The sequence below is a fragment of a genome, unplaced genomic scaffold (genome assembly GCF_019419815.1).
Source record: "Pyrus x bretschneideri cultivar Hongxiangsu unplaced genomic scaffold, Pyrus_bretschneideri_v1 Contig7, whole genome shotgun sequence".
NCBI classification, from domain to species: Eukaryota; Viridiplantae; Streptophyta; class Magnoliopsida; order Rosales; family Rosaceae; genus Pyrus; species Pyrus x bretschneideri.
Window position 1 is genome coordinate 10,225,811 of NW_025999809.1, and position 21,149 is coordinate 10,246,959.

Genomic DNA, 21,149 nt, shown 5'->3' on the forward strand with positions numbered 1-21,149 from the left:
CAATCACTTCTGTACACTTATGTATTTATATATTTTTGTATCACAAATTTCTTTTAATATTTTCTCATTTATGTTCATTTATAATTAAAGAACTAAATATGTGCATATTAATAACATTAAAATTTAATGTGGAGAGATTAAATAAAAATACACATTAAATAACAAAATTGAATATAAATTTTGATAAAAATACACTTCAAAGAATTAAATTGAATATGTAATGTAGGACCTGATTTTTCTAAAATTTTAATCTTTTACCTGACTAATGTTAAAAAACCCCTTTATTTTTTCTGATATGTTGACCATTCTTGTCATTTGAATTTGAGCTTTTGCTTGTCTGTACATACACAATTGATCAGACAAATAATCCGCGAACACGAGCCCAGTCAAACAATCATGGCCTGCCGCGGGAGAAGGACTGGCCGCCACCTAACAATTGGCATGCAAATTCAATATCTGTATGATTTCACAAGAAGTAATCAAGGGACGTTTAGATTAAAAGTCACTAAAATGTATCGAAAAGTTTGACCTTTTTGTAAAGATAGTAATCAAGTTTTTCCGGATGAAAGTTTTTAATCTTCGGTTTTACGTATGAATGAGAGACGAGAGTAAATAACTTAACATGGAACCCAATGAGAGCTTTAACATATATAATTAAGGGTTGTAGCTTAAGTTCATCTTCCCTTCGAACTCTTTGCAACCAATTTAAACATGAATGCAACACGACTGCATGAGGCGCCAGTGGAGCCAATTAAGGTGCACAAGGGCCACTTTATCCTTCTCACCGCTTTGAAAATATGTCTTATATGTGACATCCAAATTTTTTCATATTTGTCCATTAAACGTAATCTAATATTATATTATATGTGCTTAAGTGTGAGAATGTAAAAGGAAAAGAGTCTCACATTAGTGAAAGGTGAAGTATTGCAAGGACTTAAAAGAGGTTAGATTACTCCCCGTATTGCCAAGTTTTATATGGAACACTAAATTTCTTCATGGTATCAGAGTAGGTTAGCCCACATGTGAAGCCCCAACCACTACATGCACTCCACGTCATCCCATTTGTGTTGTTTACGCGTTTGGCTTAAAAATTCGCCACACGTGAGGAGGCATGTGAGAATATGAAGGTAAAAGAGTCTTACATTGATGAAAAGAGAAACCTTGCAAGGACACGTGAGGGGACGTGTGAGAATGTGAAGGTAAAAGAGTCTCACATTGATGAAAGGATAAACTTTGCAATGACTTATACAAGGTTGGGTTACACTCCATATTACCAATTGGTTTTATTGTGAAATATCAACTTTCTTCATTAAGGGATCCTGAGACTCAGGACACTTAGGTTTACAGGTGCATGTCACTTCATTCCTTGCCTCAAGTTTTTTAATTGATTCACATGTGTGTCTTGAATTTGTTTGAGTTTTTTCAGATAAATTTAGATAAGTATTTAATTCTCTTATTGTTTGTTTTATCTTTTCAATATCTTTCCTTGATATAATTTTGGTTATACTTGTATTAAAAAAATTGGTTCTATGTAGCATTAGTATTATTATCATGTATCAAATGATTTTGGAATGATAACACGATTAGGTTGTAAATATCAAACTTGTATTATTCATAATTATTATTATTATTATTAAGGAAAACTAATGAAAATGGCTTGAAAACTTTGAATTTTAATGATAAGGACAAAATAAAGGATAAAGTGAATAGTACCAGGTTTGACTTTTTAGTGTAAAAATGTGGTTTTTCGTTAAAGTGAACAGTACCGTGGGCTTTTTGTTAAAACTCCCTTATTATTATTGATGTGTAAGATTCTACATTTAAAATTAGGTTGGCCCTCCTAACTCCTTATTATAAAATCTTGGCTAAGCCACTAACATGAGGTGATGAAAATGACATGAATTACATGCATAAAGATTGAGACTTAACAATACTGGGAAAGGGAATCGTATTTTGCAAACAAATATAAGTAGCATTTACACACATCTTTTTTGTTCCCTTTTCTTTTTTCAGAGTGGCATAATAACGTTTGTAGAGTGTCAATAATAGTTTAATTATGAAAAATTGCATAAGACTCTAAGAGTGAGAAATGAAAATGCCAACAAGGAAGCCAATTTTTGTATGAATTAATCTAAAAAGAGAATTTAAAAACTAAACAATTCTAATCGTTAAACCACATTTTGAAATAAAACGTCTTTAAATACACACACCAAGTCATCGACATCATGTATTAATGACTTTGACCTATTTATTAACAGACAGTATTACAAATGCTGATACATTGCATGACACATAGCTGCCCTGAAAATTTGACTTAGTAACAGAAAACCAGTTTTACATTCTCACATAGGAAGAAAAACACAGGTTTGAGGTTTAAACAATAGACACTTTGGATGCAGTCCCTAATTATCAATGTTATTTGATTGAAACCTTTGTAGTTTTTAGTTTTTTATTGAAGTCACTGACATTAATATAATGTATTTCTATGTAGGTTATTGTATTTATTATATTTTTAAATTACAAATAAATTTATAATTATTTATATTAATGAGATTTTAAATAAAACCCATAATTTATGGGATTAAAATATTAAAAATGAACTATACTCTCCAATATATATATATATATATATATATATATATATATAAATTTACACACATAGGTACATTCATCAAAACTAACCAAAAAATTATTGTACCAAAATATGGGTACATTTTTCAAAAACACAAAAAAGGTTCATATAACAAATTGGTATATTTAAGAAGGGAATTGTTATTAACACTCCAAAAATCTTATTCTACACTCCAAACTTTCTATATTAGGAAAGAAAAATACACTTGTGAGGAGTGTAGAATGAGATTTTTGGAGTGCTAATAACACTTCCCTTTAAGAATGGGTACATATAAGATTGTACAAACTTATTCTAGTTTTATTTTTTATATTTTGGAAATGTTTGAATTGAAAATTAATTAGGAGTTTAATAAGGGTGTGAGTATTAAACTCTAAAAGAATTAGATAAAAATTATGTAACTTACATGTAATTTGATAGGAAATTTACCAAACACACAAACGGGCTAAAAACTCCTATAATACTTGCAAGAATGACAAGGATATTGTAGTATAAACAGTTCTCGCAAGGTCGTTCTCCACATGGATTATTAAATAAATTGAAGCAAATCAAATTCCAATTAATTATTGTAAAGTAGAAAGTTGAGATGATTGATTTTTATGACCTAATTTAATAAAATGAATTTAATTAATAAGGGAAACTACTATGCAATATTAAAGATGAAGAAAAAGGAAACAGATTTGTAGAAATCAAATTAAAGAAAGCACTAGGGATCCACCATCACCTAGCAATCCTATGAAATTTTACCAATTACTTATGATCTACACATGCCACTTTGAAGGTTAGGTTTTCCACATGAGAGTGTAACATCCCACATCGCCCAGGGGAGTGGATCCTGTAAGCCTTATATGTATATTCTCATCCCTACATAGCACGAGGTCTTTTGGGAGCTCACTGGCTTTGGGTTCCATCGGAACTTCGAAGTTAAGCGAGTAGCGCACGAGAGTAATCCCATGATGGATGACCCACTGGGAAGTTCTCGTGTGAGTTCCCAGAAACAAAACCGTGAGGGCGTGGTCAGGGCCCAAAGCGGATAATATCATGCTATAGTGGAGTCGGTTCTGGGATGTGGTGGGGCCCAGGCTAGGATGTGACAATTTGGTATCAGAGCTTAACCCTGGTCGTGGTGTGCTGACGAGGACGTCGGGCCCCTAAGGGGGGTGGATTGTAACATCCCATATCGCCCAGGGGAGTGGATCCTGTAAGCCTTATATGTATATTCCCATCCCTACCTAGCACGAGGCCTTTTGGGAGCCCACTGGCTTTGGGTTCCGTAGGAACTTCGAAGTTAAGTGAGTAGCGTGCGAGAGCAATCCCAGGATGGGTGACCCACTGTGAAATTCACGTGTGAGTTCCCAGAAACAAAACCATGAGGGCGTGGTCGAGACCCAAAGCGGACAATATTGTGCTACAGTGAAGTCGGGCCCGGTTTGTGGTGGGGGCTCGGGCCAAGATGTGATAAGAAACTCATTATACTTTATGAAAACCCTTTGAAAAACTATGCAACCCTTAAGACGTGATGTTCATCTTAAGTGAAATTACAATTATTAATCACAAGAAGCCAGCACCAATTTTAGGGAACATTAAGACCAAAATTGCATCAAATTACTTTTCTAAAGATTCTAATGATGATCAGGCATTAAGATAATTAGATAGTATTAATCACGGTGTTTAATAATTCAAAGTATGCATGCAATCAATCATAAGCAATTAAATAAAAATTACATATTCATGCTAAGGCTTAAAGCTTCATGCTAGCAAAAGGAATTAGTTATGCATATTCATAATGAAAATCATAGAAAATATTATTGGAATAAAAGGAATGAAAACACCTTAAAACTAGAAAATCTCCAAGAACCCTAGCAATTACTTTTTGTCTCCAAAGTTGAATAATAATAAGCGTAGCCATAAACTAGGGCTGACTAAAACCCTAAATATCAGCAAAAAAAGCCAGCCGCACAATCCCTGAGCACCAAAAAGCACAGCCATAAACTAGGATGCTAACTAATAATAAAATATACTGAAAATATGACTTTAGCCCCTAAAACTTAAGTTTCTTTACATAAAACCCGACATAATTTTTTTACTTGAATAAAACCCATGACTAGGCTCCACATAAGTAAATTAATTAATTTTGTTTGCCTTTATACATTTTGCATTTTTCATATGCCTAAAATACCCCTAATTACAGTTTTAATGAATACATTTAATTCTATGCAGATTTGAAGGGTGGGATTAATGAAAAAAAAGCACTAATGTTATACTTTCCTTAAGACTTAGTAATTGTTTTTCAAATTTGCATATAATTAGATTTTTTTTTAATTTAATCTTGTCATTTTCTTACCAAATGAAAATTTGAAAGGGACACTATAGTATGACTTTTACATAAAAAAATATAGGTAAGTTATTTGGACATATGTATTAGTACTAAAATTTGCCTAGTATATGTAAAAATACATGCAAAATAATTTACCTATAAGATAAAGCATGTTATTTGGTTCAAAATAAATTTATCTATACTTTACATAATAATATAGGTAAATTATTGCACACATACATATTAGTAATAAAATGTACCCAATATACATAATAATGCTTGCAAATAATTCACCTACAAATAAAGGAAATTTGATTAAAAAAATAGTATATCTACTACTTTTTGTTTATGAATTTCAATTTTCCATTTTTTTTTTACAAACATAATGTACTTACAATATAATTTACCTTATTATTGTTTAATTTTTTAAAAGAATAATGTATCTACTGTTTTATTTTGATGGAGATAATTTTTGTCACATCCCGACCCAGGCCAGCACGCCTTGATTTTGGTCAGGATGTGTCAGTTTTTCTTGGTTTATCACTTACGAAATAATTTAGGCAATGTTTAACTTTACCAAAATAATGTAACTACTATTTTAATTTACTACAAAATAAATGTTATTTGATTTAAAATTAATTTACCTATATTTTACATATAAATATAGATAAATTATTTTTAACACGCAAATATAATAACAAATAAAAAATGTCTAATGTATGTAATAAAATAATTTGCCTACAACATAAAAGAATATTAATTGGTTCTTTTGTGTGTGTGTGCGTGTGTGTGTGTGTTACTAATATTTGTGATACAAGAAAGGTAAAATTTCCATATGGGGTTAATTGCTATAATTAGGGTGAGTAATCATATTTATTGACATATTTAGGATTTTGTGGCATAAGTTGTAAATATTTTGTAATAATTGGTTACATATTTGTCTATATGGTAGTCTATTTGAAACTTGGATTTTATTTGAATATTTAATACTAGATGGCTTTTTGTTTGGAAAATAGGAGTTTCAAGGATCTTTCTCTAAAGAACCCATTAAAACATAAAGTCCTAATTAAGTTAGGATAAACTGCACATAAACTGTCCAGCCACGTTTTAACCTCAAATCTCCTCGCAATCTCCAGAAAGCCACAAACCCATCCGAGGTCATCTTGGGCTCCAAAAACACAAGTCAAGCACAAAATGTCACTATTCCAACACCGCTCATCGCTCCTTTATTTATTCGCCAAAATATCACTGCTTGGTGGAAAAATATGATATTTTGATACGATTAAACTAACTAATTGACGAACGTCCTCCAACTGGAATTACTCCAAAATTGGTCCGTTTGGTCATATTTTGCTCCAGAGAAAGTCGAAAGTACTATAATGAAAATACAATTCAAAATATCAAAATTCTTCCAAAATATTAACCAAAATAATATAAAATCTACTCATCATAATTCATTAATATATTAATACTAGGGACTTTGATCAAAATCTAAAAACTGATAAGGTTTTAGTCAATAAACATTAGAAACTAGGAACCGGATACCAATTTTTCCTACATAATTGCCCCAATTTGTTTTAAATTGTAAATTTAGTCAAATGTTCCTCTATTAATTGCCTATTAATAAAGGAAGTAATGCAAGGAAGATTAAATTTGTAGACTTATTTTGCAAACTAAATGATGTGTCACCAATAAAAAATAAGCATGTTTATCAACGTTTAAGTAATAATTCAATCATCAATTTTCAAGTAATTTAACTTACAAAATTTTATGTACAAATTTAATCTCTCTATCATTATTCTAACATAGGAATCATTTTCAATCCAATACGACACAATTTTTTATAATTGTCTTTGTCTCTAAGTCCAAACATCTGACCCTAATTAAAGACAGTCATGATATTATCCCCTCACTTCTTAACCTTTTGCCTCCCAACCAAAAGTGACAATTTCAATATATGTTTGTCAGTCAATACACGCGACTTTGACCAAATCAATCTCTTCACACTATGAAGGATGCTATAAATCCTCCAATATATAAATGGATCATCAGAATACACCAAGAGAAAGAAGCTAAAGAGAAATGGAGGTGGTAAATCAGAAGATGATGAGTACTTGTGATTCAAATAACATGATTCATAAGGATCAAGATGCAAATATGCTTCCTGGGTTTCGCTTTCATCCTACAGATGAAGAGCTTGTGAGGTTTTACCTTCGTAGGAAGGTGGAGAACAAACCCATTCGTTTTGACCTAATCAAGCATATCGATATTTACAAATATGACCCTTGGGATCTTCCAAGTATGCTTCTTTATCTCCTTCAGTTTCTAACTACTTCAAATTGTTTCCAACGTATCTGTTCATGATTTTATGTAGATACAACTTGTGAGTAAAGCATGCATGCAGAAAATTAATCGATTCGTACGTACAGTGAAATTACGTATTATTTTTTGTGTTTACTCAAATTTTGTTTCTCCATTTGTTAATGCAGAAGCTAGCGGTAGTGTTGGGGACAAGGAGTGGTACTTCTTTTGCAGAAGGGGACAGAAATACAAAAATAGCATAAGACCTAATAGGGTGACAAAGTCTGGGTTTTGGAAAGCCACTGGTATTGATAAACCTGTATATTCGGTTGGGGACTTTCACAGCTGCATTGGCTTGAAGAAATCCCTAGTTTACTACAGAGGGAGCGCTGGAAAAGGCACCAAAACCGATTGGATGATGCACGAGTTTCGTCTTTCAGCTAATTCAAGCAATGATACCTCTGGCATCAAAAACAGTACTCAAGAAGCTGTAAGATTAATTCATCTTAAATAGCGATTTGTAGTATTATATATTCAATATTCCTAGTTGTACATTTCTTACTCGATGTTTGGCATCCACTAATAATCAGACTCTGAATTAGATTACACATTTAAAACGACATAATATTTTTTTTTAACCACCGAAAACGACCTAATTGAGAAAATATTTTTAACAATATAATATCTTGAAAATTGCTTTTGTCCATTGAAAAGTTTTTGTTATTCACTATAAAGATGTTATATGATTACTAATTAATTATATTCATATGATTGCAGGAAGTTTGGACACTTTGCCGGATTATGAAGCGCAATAATACTTCGAGTGGAAAGTATACATCAAATTGGCATAAGACAACCTTGAATCCCAAACAAAGTGTGGCTGACTCGAGTTCTAAAACATGCAGTTCTGAGTCAGATACAACTTTTGGTGCTTTGGCTGCTAAGGATCAATCTGAGAGGAGTCCTCTTGTCCATAATGATCATATTTATGAAGGGAACCCGTTCTTCCGAGACCAGCTGAGCTTGAAAGACGAAGTAATCGATCCATACTCTTACATAAGCTTTCCGAATAGTCCAAATGAATATGAGATGTTAACATCGAACGGAAACTGGGATGAGCTCAGACCAATGGTCGACTGTGTTCTAAATCCATCACTTCTATTTAGTTATAGCTAGGTAGGTAGCTAGTAACATAGTTAGGGCAATAGACACGCCCACAAAGCATGCGGGACTTTTTTTTCACCGTTTGATGTTAATGCTTTTCTCTGCATGAATAACATATATTATCACAGTTCCTTTCTTTTAAGTTTCTATCAGTCGATTTATTAAAAGAAATTGTAGTAGTTTGACAAAATAAGCCTCCTCTTCTTGTTTCTTCAGAGAATAAATGAAAACTCGCGGGCACAAATAATTAATTAACATGTAATTGAAGTCAAAGTTTCTGTCTATTATTATTAATTTTTGATAATTTGGGACATAGGGGGAGCAGCAATAATAGTATGGGATAACGTGCAATCTATTATTTGACTAGTTGTGTGGATTTGTAGCATAACTCGATCACTATCTTGTACTAGTTTGACTACATTCGTTCTAGCTAGATGAAATTTCAATCTTACTTGGCGGCCAAAAGCTACGTAGCCACGTAGGCTATTGACTCCTTTTATTCATCAGCAGCCACAAAACCACGAGATATTTACTTTAAAACTATATTTCATTATAAATGGTATATGGAAATTAAAGGAAGATACATCACACGCAACTAAAAATGTATCCTAACTGTAGTGTTACTAATCACGTGTTATAATCCTAGTATCATGTATCATTAGTATTATGCTTAACTTATATGTCTTATGTCCACAAAATATCAATCATTTTATAACACATGGATTAATATACCAAGTGACGATCACAATCAAAAGTCTTAATATTAGTGGACAAGATTGATATTTTTATAGACTTGGACTATAATATTATTAAAATAGATACATGGGTTATGTGAGTGAATTGACAACATCATACAATGGTGGAGGTGACAACGAAAATTTATGGCTAATAACACATGAAAGCTATACGTAGTATATAAATGAACCCAAAAAACCTTATAAATATGTAAATTAATGAACTTCTAGAATGATAAGTAAAAAGTCTCTTCATATGAGTACTATATATTTAAAGTTTGAATTAAGTTGTATAAAAAAAGTTTGAGTAGTGCTATATGTCATTTTTTTACTCACCACACTTTATCACCATGCCTTCAAGATCGATTTGTATATACGAGAGAAATTTTTGTGAGAGAAATGGTGGGTAAATATAATACAATTAATCTTCTTTTGTTACAGTCGCTTGACGACTTCCTTCATCAAATCAGGGTTGGCATGTTGGAAATCGAACAGCTCCTCGAATGAAATGAAGCCATTGCGATCCTTGTCGATCTCCTTCATTCGCTGGACTTGGTCCGGCAAAGAAGAGCCGACTGCTTTGAGTGCATCAGTGAACTCAGTCAATGAAATCTTGCCATCGCCATTGTACTCAAAGCTCTTAAGCACATGCTCACATTCAGCCTTGGCATGATCATTAGTTTAACACGAAACCAAATAGTTGACAAACTCGTTTGAAAATGTTTTTAAAATAGCAAAAATGTTTTTAGTGGAAATATTTTTGGAACCAATTCTTAATAAAAATTCAAGTGAATCGTGGAAAAGTACTTGGAAGTGCTTCTTACAGAAAGCACTTCCAAGTGCTTATAGAATTCAAAAATATTTTCTCTAAAAAACGTTTTCAACCATTTGAAAAACATTTCCAAACGAGCCTTTATGTGATTGATTATTGATTAAGAGCTGGGTTGTTCTTGGACCTGGTCTTAATGCTTAAGAAACGGATCATTACCTAGATACAAGGGAACCTTCTTCATATGGACATATGTTAACCGTAAATTATGTAAATTATTTTCTATTAGGGCCTTGACAATTTTCAAGTTACTTAGTACGTGGTACCCCTATGAAAATAACCCCAAAAATTAATCAATTACTAGTTAGCTACTGCTTACGTGGGTGGAAGGAAAACTTAAAAATTAGGATCTTGGTGCTTAAAAAATTAGGATCTTGGTGCTTAATATTAAATTATTTTCTCTCCTTGTTAAGATAATATCTCTTAAGACTTAACAGAATTTCTGTTTAAGTTTAAAAGTTTAAACGTAAGGTGCCACTCAGTACTAGGTCTAGTGATATTTCTCTTCACTTGTAAGGAAAAGGTCTTAAGTTCGAATCTCGTGAATGACTGATTCGATCCCAAATTAGGTTGCCTATTGTGGCTTAGTCTAATTCCCCTTCTCCCTTAGTATAAAATATATCACTGTACTAAAAAATAATAATAATAAAAATTGTACAGCTTAGTCGAACTTCCCTTCTCCCTTAGTGTAAAATATGTCGTTGTACTAAAAAAAAAAAAAAAAAAAGTTCAAAGGTAAGGTGAAAAATTGCCACTTTTTATATCGTTTAGGGGGTAAATTAGCTGAAAAAATAGTTTAGGGAAAATTTGACAATAAGTTGGCCAAAATGATCAGTTTTAGTTTTGTAAATCTTTTTTAAATTAATAAAGTGTTTTAACTATATCAAATAAAAAGACACACAGCATGCTGAAAATACGTAACATAAATTCGTCATAGCAAATAAACAAGATTCCATAACATGAAAGCGGATTTTCCCGACGTAAATTGTTCCACAACTAGATCGTTAATTAGGGTGTTCATCTTTGGTGTGGTGAATGACCAATTAAATTTGAACATTTATGCAATCAGAGTAGCATTTGTTAATTTACACAAAACTTGTATGATCCCATCAAAGCAAAACTGGGGCTACCCTAACAAAATTAAAATTAATTATACCATAAAACAAAAGAAAACAACAACTCAGATAATCATCTAACGCAGACGGTACATACCAAACTGAAATCTCATTCAATTCTCTCAAATTTGAATTTGCCTTCGTCCGAGGTGGCCAAGTGCTTCCTCTTCCTGGAAACCCCGTTTTGCTCGTCTGCGAACTGAGCAGCTGTTCGCGCTCGTAGTTCTTCCAAGCTCTCACCTTCCTTTGCTCTCTCCAGAACCTGGAATTCGTAGGAACTAGTCATACAGCTGATTTCTACTTTATAAAGGAGGATTCACATGTCTAAATTACTTTCAATGCCTTACCAGATGGCGACCGTACAAATGGGTGCTCGAAAGCGCTTTAAGAGCATTTTCGGCCTCTTGCTTTGTGATGAACTCTACAAATGCAAATCCTCTATGCTGTCCAAACTTCATTGGCAACCGTAAACTTTTAATCTGCATACAACAAGAAATTAAAGGCGATTATAGAATGACAATACATTGGAAAATTGCTGTAGGGAGCAAGGACACGGGATAACACAGTGATGGCTAAAACAACATCGTCTTAGGGTTCACGGATAACAAACTGTCTAAAATCTACTGTTTAAGAATTATAGTAGATACAATCAAACAAGGTGTGAAATGACGTACTTCAAGTCATAAGCACAAAATCTGCACGAAAAATATTAGACGATCCAGAATCTAGTAACTCATCAAAGTTCAGTAACTCACCTGGCCAAATGGACTAAATAGCTGTCTCAGTTCTTTCTCTGTGGCCTCAAAAGCTACATTTTTCACAAGTAATTTTGTCGAACTTTTATCCTTGTCAACCTTTTTAGGCACTTCATCTTTCTTGGCATGACACAGTTGCAAAATAAGAGCATGCCCGTCCAAAATAGTTCCCTAGAAAATGGTAAATATTAATTGCAATGAATTTCCACAATTGTATACCGAATGCAATAATTTTCACCAGATTCTGGCTTCACCTGTAAATCCCGGCAAACATTTGTGGCCGTCTCCACAGAATCGAACTCCAGAAAACCAAAACCCATTGAAACATTCTTCCCATTCTTCAAGTGTTTCTTTACCTGCAAATAGAGAAAAGAGGATATAGACAAGAAAACCTATCAAGTAAAAGTACCGCTTCTAGGCAGCTGATTATTACCTTGACACTTAATAGTTTTCCCTCCTTCACTTGTCCACTAAAATGCTTTTTCAAACTCTCGTCTGATGTCTTAAAGCTCAGATTCTTCACATATAGAGATCGTGACTGGAGAATGTTACACAACAAAGACAGAATAATTATTATATTGGCTAGGCAAGACGTAACAGAACAAGGAAAATGTAAAAGAAAACAAAAATAAGCCACACGTAGACAAGAAATGGCAGCATAAATGTAAAGCTCTAAGGAAACCTCCAAACGTTACCAGCTTTAATCTCTAACAGAATAATCAACTAAGTTTCGTCAACCGGTAAAAGTTATGCCTAAAGAATACACAATTTTGACATTATTGAACTTTAAATGGCAGTTAAACGGAAGATGAATTGCACAATATTAAAATTGCAGAATTTCTCATCAACAAACGAGAGTTTTGTCTTGTAGCAGTAACACAAACAATGCTTTGCATAGGTTCCTATTGGATGATAAAATCAAATAATTGAATAACAAGATTACACAAGCCATATATACACCATACACTTATAGTATACAACATATATATACACGTATATAAAAGGCTCTATGGATGGCTACAACAGCCATCAACTAAGGCAGCATTATAAGCTCGCATGAATAAACACTTGAAGGCGTTTAAGTAGGGTCAGTTGGAACCCAGCCATAGATGGTGGTCTCCTAGCAATACTAATTGTGTACAAAGGATTGTGAGCATTCTTTAACTGCACTTAGGAAGTTAAGATGTGGGCACACCAAATTTGTTTGTCATAAGAATAGATGTGTAGAAAAATGAGGAAGAAGAAATAAAACTACAGAAAACAGAAAGCATACAAACATCAACCTCAACTCTATCTGGATCAGCGTCCACATCTGCTAGTCCTCCCACATACTGCTCTAACATAACCCTTTTGACATCATGCTCACCAACAACAGCATTGTTCTTTTCAATGCTCTCTGTTGTTGAACTTGGACTAAGAACATTGCCGGGAGCCCACTCCAAATATAAAGGACCATCCCTGTATCATTGTACATAGGGAAAAGGATGGTTAGTGTCTGACATAACTGAGTAACTGAGTAACAAAAAGAATTTATTGCAGCTATTGGTACAAATGCCCATATCAACAGATGAGATGATCAAGCAACTATTTTCAACAAAGACACAAATTTTTATTCTTCTACATAAGCACCTGCTTTTATACAATAGATCATGTACCACAACAGATATCCTACAGAAGAAACCCATATACTTATGCATAAAGATACCAAGTGGATAAGGGTACTTTTCAATTTTCATTTTTGTGGACATGGTTCTAGGCCTTATATTCGTCGGGACTTATTTTACATTTGTTGAGAATTCGTTCTGTCACTGACCCAAGGGCAAAGATACGAGAAGTAAAAATAAGTAAGCCATCGAAGTCAATAGATCTCTGCTTTACTCTCTTTTATACTATGTATCTTTTATTTGTACTCAAGGAAGCTAATAAAAACCAGCTCGTTTCAAAACTATGAGAATATTAGCAGGCAGCAGCCACCACCCACTCCGCCCCCCCCCCCCAAAAAAAAAAAAAAAAAGAAACACACAAAACCCCCAACAAAGAGGATACAACATGAAAAATGGATCCTACATACAATATTTTGCAACACTTACTTGTAGCGCTTATATGCTAAACCCTTAAAAGCTGCTCGAGCATCAGCAGGTTCAAGAAAAACAACCTGAACATTAATAATTCAAGAAAAGAATTAGTAGAGAATCACTCTTTAACAACACAACATCATAGTAGACTAATATGATCAGTAATCTAGAAGTTTCTTCCCCTCTGCAGTATCAAAAGAGTGGGAGAATAAAAGTACATAATAAGACATCTGATCAGCCAGTGTCAAAGAGGAGTTGAAAAACTCAACTAATTAGAAACCAAAAGCAAAGTGTCCGATTTTCTTAGACATCACAAAACTAATCTCTTCTAATCTAGGATGGACGCAAGCCAAGTATGGCCAGTCAAAACAGATTTCAAAAAATCTTAATGACTCATAGAACCGTGCCACTTCCACACTTTCATTGCCTTAGTCTGAATGACCATCGTCAAGCTTTGTTCCACACTCTGGTAAACTACCAGAAACTATCAGACTACAAGTCAAAAAGTCCACTCTCCACATTAGTGAACAACTTCACACCTATTGAACTACGGTAGGGTCACTTAAAAATTGATATACCTATCAAAAACAGTTTTTCTTGTATCTCGCTCATCCCTTCTTTTCTTAAATAAAACTATATTAGAGAACATAGAAAAGTTTCAATACCTTGATCAGAACGCCAAAAATTTTATATCAGGTGGTAGGGCAAGGAATTAAAAAAACCGTTGACAAAACAGTAGATGAATTTATGCATTCGCAAGGCAAATCATTACAATGATGTCTGAACTGAAATGTGAAAGGTAGAGAGTCTAACTGCCTTTTAATTAGCAGTCAGGAACATGATTTCCAGAAAATAATTTACAAGAACCTAAATACAAGATGAAAACACAGTAAACATGTTTTTAACATCAACCTAGCAGATGCACATCTGCTGTAAACTAAATCAAAATTAAGAAACAGCCTTTGATGAAAGAACACACGAATACATACCAAGGCCAATGTCTTCGTCTGCGGGAGAACGACTTTTTCCAAATTCCCAAATTTCCCAAACATCTTCGCCAGTTCACCATCAGTAGAACCATAAGGCAAGTTCTTCACCAGTATAACATGGTTGCTTCTTTTAACACCATCAGTTTTCCCAGAAGCAAAATTCTCTAAAGATTCCACATTTATACCAGCATTTGTAAGAGACTTTTTGGTCTCTGCAATCACTTGAGTTTCTCCCAAAGCAATCCGTACAGCAAGATCATCAGCTTCTCGGTCAAGCAAATCACCCTTGCTCACACCATACTTCCGAGCTATGTTCTCAACAACCTATTTAATATGATATAAAATTAGAAATGAAGCACTGTCAAACAAAAATAAGAAATGAAGCATCATCAAACAAAAAGAAAGTAACTCAATAAAGCACGGCAGTAAAAGTTGATGCTATTCCAGCGTCAAAACAAGACAAAAACAAACAATTAAGGTTTTGCATGTTTTAGAGAAATTATTAAAATGATGAGAAGTATGGAGGGCGGTAGAACAATCTCAAAATCAAAACATGTTCAGATACCACCTGTTTCTGGAAAAAGTGTGTGTTAATACAATACTGTGAGTTTGTAACTATGTTTAACATACCGTATCAGGGTGCATAAACAAACTGTTCCATGCTCTTGTATCACCACTAGCTTCAGATGCTTTCCTCTTATCCTCCCTTTGTTTCTTAAGAGATTTTGAAGCTTGGCTTGCTGAATCATCAGCCCTATGAGGTAAGCAATGTCAAATTCAATCACAGAGTGCAAGTACGAAGTCAGAACAAATCCCAATAAAAGAGTAGTCACAATAAAATTCCCTAGAAAAGCGACATTAAGGTAAGCAGGCAATTTAGGATAACTACTTACCCTAGCTTCTCAGTTGGATTCTTTTGCCTTGCTGGCATAACATGCAACAATCTTCCTTGGAAAATTGAACCATCTAATGCTTCTAATGCCCTTCACCAAAAGAGAGGAAAGACGAATCAACAATGATATTTATTAAGAAAACATGTGTGAATTAGCAAACCAAAACGTCATGCACTCGCTCAAACATCATAACCAACATAAGAGACTTGAACGCAAAAAATTCAACCTAGATAAACCGGCAATTGAAACGGTTCTTTAGCAAAATTCTACTTCTTTTGAATTTGTTAGGACACAAAACTTGGAAAAGTTGGGCCTTGGCATATCAAGGCATGGTATGAAACTTGAGAAGTACAAGTTTTACATAGCATGATATTTGTCATGGATGATATCATTAAGTTATTGAACCATGTGAGCTTTGAAGCAAAATGAGTACCTTTCTGCACATTCTGGAAGCTTGTAAAGAACATAAGCGAATCCCTTGGAACGATTCGTCTCTTTATCAATAACAAGATGGACCTGTGCATCTCCAAATTTGCTAAAAGCCTCTTCCAGCTCCTCCTCAGTTGCTGTAAATGGCAGATTACGAACAAAAAGACGACCACTCTCGAAAGCTTCTTCATTCTCATCATTCGAATTGGATGACGGATTGCTCTCGTCAATTACTTGGCCATTAGCATCCTCAGAAGGCCCCTTCTCTCCATCCTTTTCTTCGTGAACTCTAATTTGCTCCTTTGCATTGACTTTTCGAGACTCTTTCTCCTCCTCCTCCTCCTCATCACCATCATCATCATTATCCTCTGAGCCACTGCTTTCGGAATCTGACCATTCAGTCTTCACTCTGCTTTTGAAGTAATCCATATCCGAAATAACATCGTCCTTAGCTACATTGCGTTTATCATTCTTCTTAACACCTTTCTCTACCTCCTCCATAGCCGCCGGAACTGATTTCTCCTCACTATCCTTCTTGGTTTTTCCAATGTTCTCAGCTCCTGATTTCTCCTCGCCTTCCTTCTTGCTTTTCCCAATTTTCTCAGCCACAGGAGCCGCCACTGCATCGTTCGCCCACAATTTCGACTTAGCCCTCGGCTGCATCACCTCCAAAAACTCCTGAAGCTTAACATCACCACTCTCATCTTTCACCTCAAGACTCCGGCTTTTCACTCCACCACCGCGCTCCTCCTTCTTCTTGCTCTTCTCCTCGCCTCCACCCCCTCCCCCTTCCTTCTTCGAATGCCGGCTCCACGGCCGCGGAATCTCCGGATCCCCAACCTTCCTCGCAATCTCACAACTAATCCTACAAGTATCTAAAAACGACCTGTCGTAGTATTTCATGGCCTCCTGAGCTTCCCTCTCCGTCCGGAACCCGATGAACGCGAACTGCCGGCTCTTCCCCTCCTTCGTCCGCATCAGCTTCGCGTCCGTAATCTCTCCTTTCGCCGAGAAGAACTCCCGGAGCCGGTCCTCCTTCACATGCTTGGGCAAATTCTTGACGCAAATCCTCGACCTGAAAATTGAAAAAACCTTGCTGTGCGTTAGAAACCAGGCGAAGTGAAATTTTCCCGGGAACCAAACAGAAAGTGTGCGAAAGTGAATTGGAACTCACATCTTCAATACGAAGTTTGAATTGCAGAGCTGACGACGAGATTCTTCAGTCGAATTTTGGGAAGGAAAGACGGTGCCGTTTTGACGTCTGGTTCTGGAAATCGAGTGTGTTGAGAGAGCAGGGTTTAAGGGTCTTGAGCTGCGGTGGCGGTGAGTGTTCGGACGAGTTACAGAAATAAATAAAATGTTTTTTCTCTTGGGCTTTTTGTATTGGGTTTTAGCCAAGACGAGGGTTTTGTGTAGAATTTGATGTGGGCCTAATCATACTGGGCTGGGCTAAAGAAACCGAACCAAATCGGACTAAAAGAAATTTAACTAAATCCAAGCCCAAAGGCTCATAATCGACAAAATAATGAGGGTAATGATGTTAGTATGTCTTATTAGAGAAGTAGTATAAATGATATTACAAATACGTAGTAAGTGGCGTTTACTTTCCATTTTATTTATTAATAAAAATGGTGGAGAACGGACGGGCTAAGGGTTTCTGGGTGTAATGGTATCACTGCCACAAGAGAAGATATATGCCTCGACGCGACTATCACCGAAAAATTAATCTCTCATAATCTTTCTCCACCAAATTTATTATATAAAAACTCGTTTTTGTTATCATTTGAGATACTCTTCTTTTAATTCTTACGTGTGTTGTTGACAAGTGTTGAAGTTGAATAGTCGGTCGCTGCTGATATTTAGCAAGTAGCAGTCACCGATGACGTACGGTGCGATCTGGATCATTTTCTAAGAGATATAAAAAGGTTAGTCATCTGTTTACGTAGACCACTTAATTCGCAATCACATGGGAATTCATACAATAATTTCGTCACATTAATTTCTTGCTTGGGTGTTCAGTTTCATGTTGGTCAATCCACAAAAATGATTTCAGTTGATTTAAGGCATTGGTTCTATGGGAAAATGTTAAGAATACTTTCTTAAAAGTGGGATTTTTAATGAACTTTCCGTCAATTTACGTTTTTGGCACAATTTTGGTGCTAGCTTTATAAAATATGGTGTAAAAAACATGAGGTTGCAAATAGTCTATGAGAGTCCTATTGTGAGAGAGTCTTATTACATTTCTCTAGTTCTAGGATTATGGAATCAATAACAACAATCTATAATCATGCATGTTCGTAGATGTCGTTTTACCGTAGTGGCGAAAAATAATAATGCTTATATAATATGGTACGAGTTGATCTCCATAGATTTCCTTTCCTCCTAACATTTAACAATTTAACCCACTAACGTTATCGTTTGTCAAAAAAAAAAGAATTATCATGCATGTTTTTTTTATGAACCGTTGTGCATGGAATGGAATCATAATTAAGCAGATTTCCTTTCCTCCTAACATTATGAACCGTTGTGCTTGGAGGAGGTGGCATTTTTCTTATTTCAAATCTAGGGTTTTTAGTTTAGAATTTACTACGGACGGCCTCTTGTTTGGACATGTTCATTGTATTTTCTCTTAAGTTGGGTTGTGCTTTTACTTGTTTGTTTTGGGCTGCCTTTTTTGAGCTTTCCTTACTTTGTAATAGCCATCTTTACTGATGAATTGTATTATGTTTGACAAAAAACAACTAAATTTTAAGAGATAATAGAGCACACGTGGCAACAAATGAGTGGGAAAGGCAAGATGGAAAAGGGCAGAAGAAAGTTAGCTAGCATCCCCTAAACTATTTGTCCATAGACTCCGACTGCAGACAACATGAAGACCAAATACAGTAAGACGAAATAGTATCACATATTCAAAATGTAAAATATATTTAACATATAAGATGAAGTGTCGATTTAGTTTTTGAACTATAATCTCAGTGAAAATTAGATCTCTAAATTATTTGTTTAGTAAAATAAGTCTCTAAATTCATTAGAAATTGCTAATTTCATCCCTACTATTATATTCAAAGTTATTTTATCCAATTTTTCGTCAACTTAAGTTACTTAACACACTTTAGAGTGTAATTTATCCTTCAAAGTTAACTTACACACTTTAGCTCATATAAGCTCTTAACATTTCATATAGGTTGCGGATCTAGCGTGTAATCCTTCAAAGGTAACTTACACTATTTTTTATGAAAAATTACCAATTTACCCTTCAAAGTTAACTACATATACTATTTCTTTATGAAAAACTGTCAATCTATCATCCAATGTATATCATATGCAATTAACGTGACCTAAATTGATGAAAAAATTGAATATAGTAGCTTTGAATATAATATTACAGATGTAATTAGCAGATTTTTATAATTTTTACTGAGGTGAGAACTCAGGAACTAAATTAACAGTTCATCCTAACCTATATCAAAATAAGCTTGAGTTTAGCCAAATTTACTAGAACCATGAACTCTATCATCTGCATGTTCAAATGTTCTTTTATGTAATTTAGATAGTTTAATATATAATCTTATCGTTTGACAAAACAAATGTTTATGATGAAGTCAAATTTTTTGCTTTTATAAAGCTTTTGTTCTCTTTATGAATTAGGGGGGCACTAAAAAGTTGGCTTTGAAATTTCTTGCAGAGTTGGTTGAATCCAAAGCAAGACAAACGTTATTATAATCCACATATGGTTAAATATAAACCAACAGGATCCTCTTCAGATTTTTTTAAAGAAGATTCTGGAAATTCGTGAATTGTGTACATTTAATGTACATTGTGTGGTCAGTTTTTATTAAATACTATTTATGTTTAATTTTAAATAAAAATATTTAAAATAATTTCTGACAGCACGATGTACAATAAATGATCAAAATTGACGAATCTTTGAAATCCTCGTCGAATGAATCCTCACAAAAAGGATCCAACAAGAATCTGGATTCAAATACAAATAAGGCACTAATTGTTTTTTTCTTAAATAATAATCTTCATTCAAGAAACTTAATGGGGTTGTTCGACTTTATTTAGTTTGTCTTTCTCCCAATGTGATTTCGAATACCAGTTCTCGTATCCAGAGGCATCTTGGACACGATTGACTGAAAACAAATGTAGTGCCTTAATCGAATGAGAAATGCTATTCTCCGTGACCTCACGTGTTTAGCATAATATTTATAATATTGGTAAAAAAATTATGTTAAAAAATGAGGTAACAAAAAATTTATAAAGAGTTTCACTTTTAAAAGAATTTTTTTAGCATTCTTCTGATTGAGTATTTTCTTCCCCATACCATCATTGGGCAAAATGTGAGGTGGTAACATTATAAATCATTGTTCAAAAAATGTGTGGTGGCAAAAAATCTTTAGAAAGTCTTATTTTTGAGATAGTCTCCTTAACATTTCTCTGTTTTTTTAAAGGGTAATGCTAAAGGAGCTAAATTTTTAAATCAAATTTGCAAATCAAATAAAATGGTTGCAAATGATTGGATTATTAATTAAGTGTTGGTTAACGTGCTTGTTCTTATTGGTGATATATTATTTGGTTTGCAAATGTGGTTAAAAAATTTAATCTCCTTAGCATTAGCCATTAAACTCTTTTTTAAATCACATGATAGGAGAGATATGAAAATAATAATTTATTGATTACCCTCAGTTACTTGTATTTTATAATACGATTTAATGATGTTTTTCTTTATTTATAAGTAACATATTTTAGTTTTGATACGGTTATTTGGTTATACTTAACTATTAATAGTACAATGTAATGATATTTATTTTCATTGTTAGTAGCATACTTTAGATTTTGATATTGGTATACTGTACCATAAATGAGACATGTTTGGAATTGCCATAAGGAGAGCTACTGGTATAACCGTATAAGTA

General features: G+C 34.0%; 2 protein-coding genes across 2 annotated transcripts; one reads left to right on the plus strand and one right to left on the minus strand.

Annotated features, from left to right (window-relative positions):
• The first annotated feature begins 6,993 nt into the window (after positions 1–6,993).
• Positions 6,994–8,547, plus strand: LOC103945117 (transcription factor JUNGBRUNNEN 1). The gene is made up of 3 exons (XM_009355641.3): positions 6,994–7,245; positions 7,436–7,737; positions 8,025–8,547. The coding sequence occupies exons 1-3, from the start codon at positions 7,029–7,031 to the stop codon at positions 8,421–8,423; spliced, it is 918 nt and encodes a 305-aa protein (XP_009353916.1). The 5' UTR covers positions 6,994–7,028; the 3' UTR covers positions 8,424–8,547.
• A 2,454-nt stretch (positions 8,548–11,001) lies between these two features.
• Positions 11,002–17,590, minus strand: LOC103945115 (multiple RNA-binding domain-containing protein 1). Its single transcript, XM_009355639.3, has 12 exons — positions 17,405–17,590; positions 16,235–17,305; positions 15,802–15,891; positions 15,539–15,662; positions 14,909–15,232; positions 13,935–13,999; positions 13,128–13,302; positions 12,278–12,382; positions 12,099–12,200; positions 11,845–12,015; positions 11,437–11,568; positions 11,002–11,351 (listed from the first exon to the last, which is right to left on the minus strand). Coding segments are annotated over exons 1-12 (2,514 nt in total). The 5' UTR covers positions 17,407–17,590; the 3' UTR covers positions 11,002–11,198.
• Between the last annotated feature and the right edge of the window lie 3,559 nt (positions 17,591–21,149).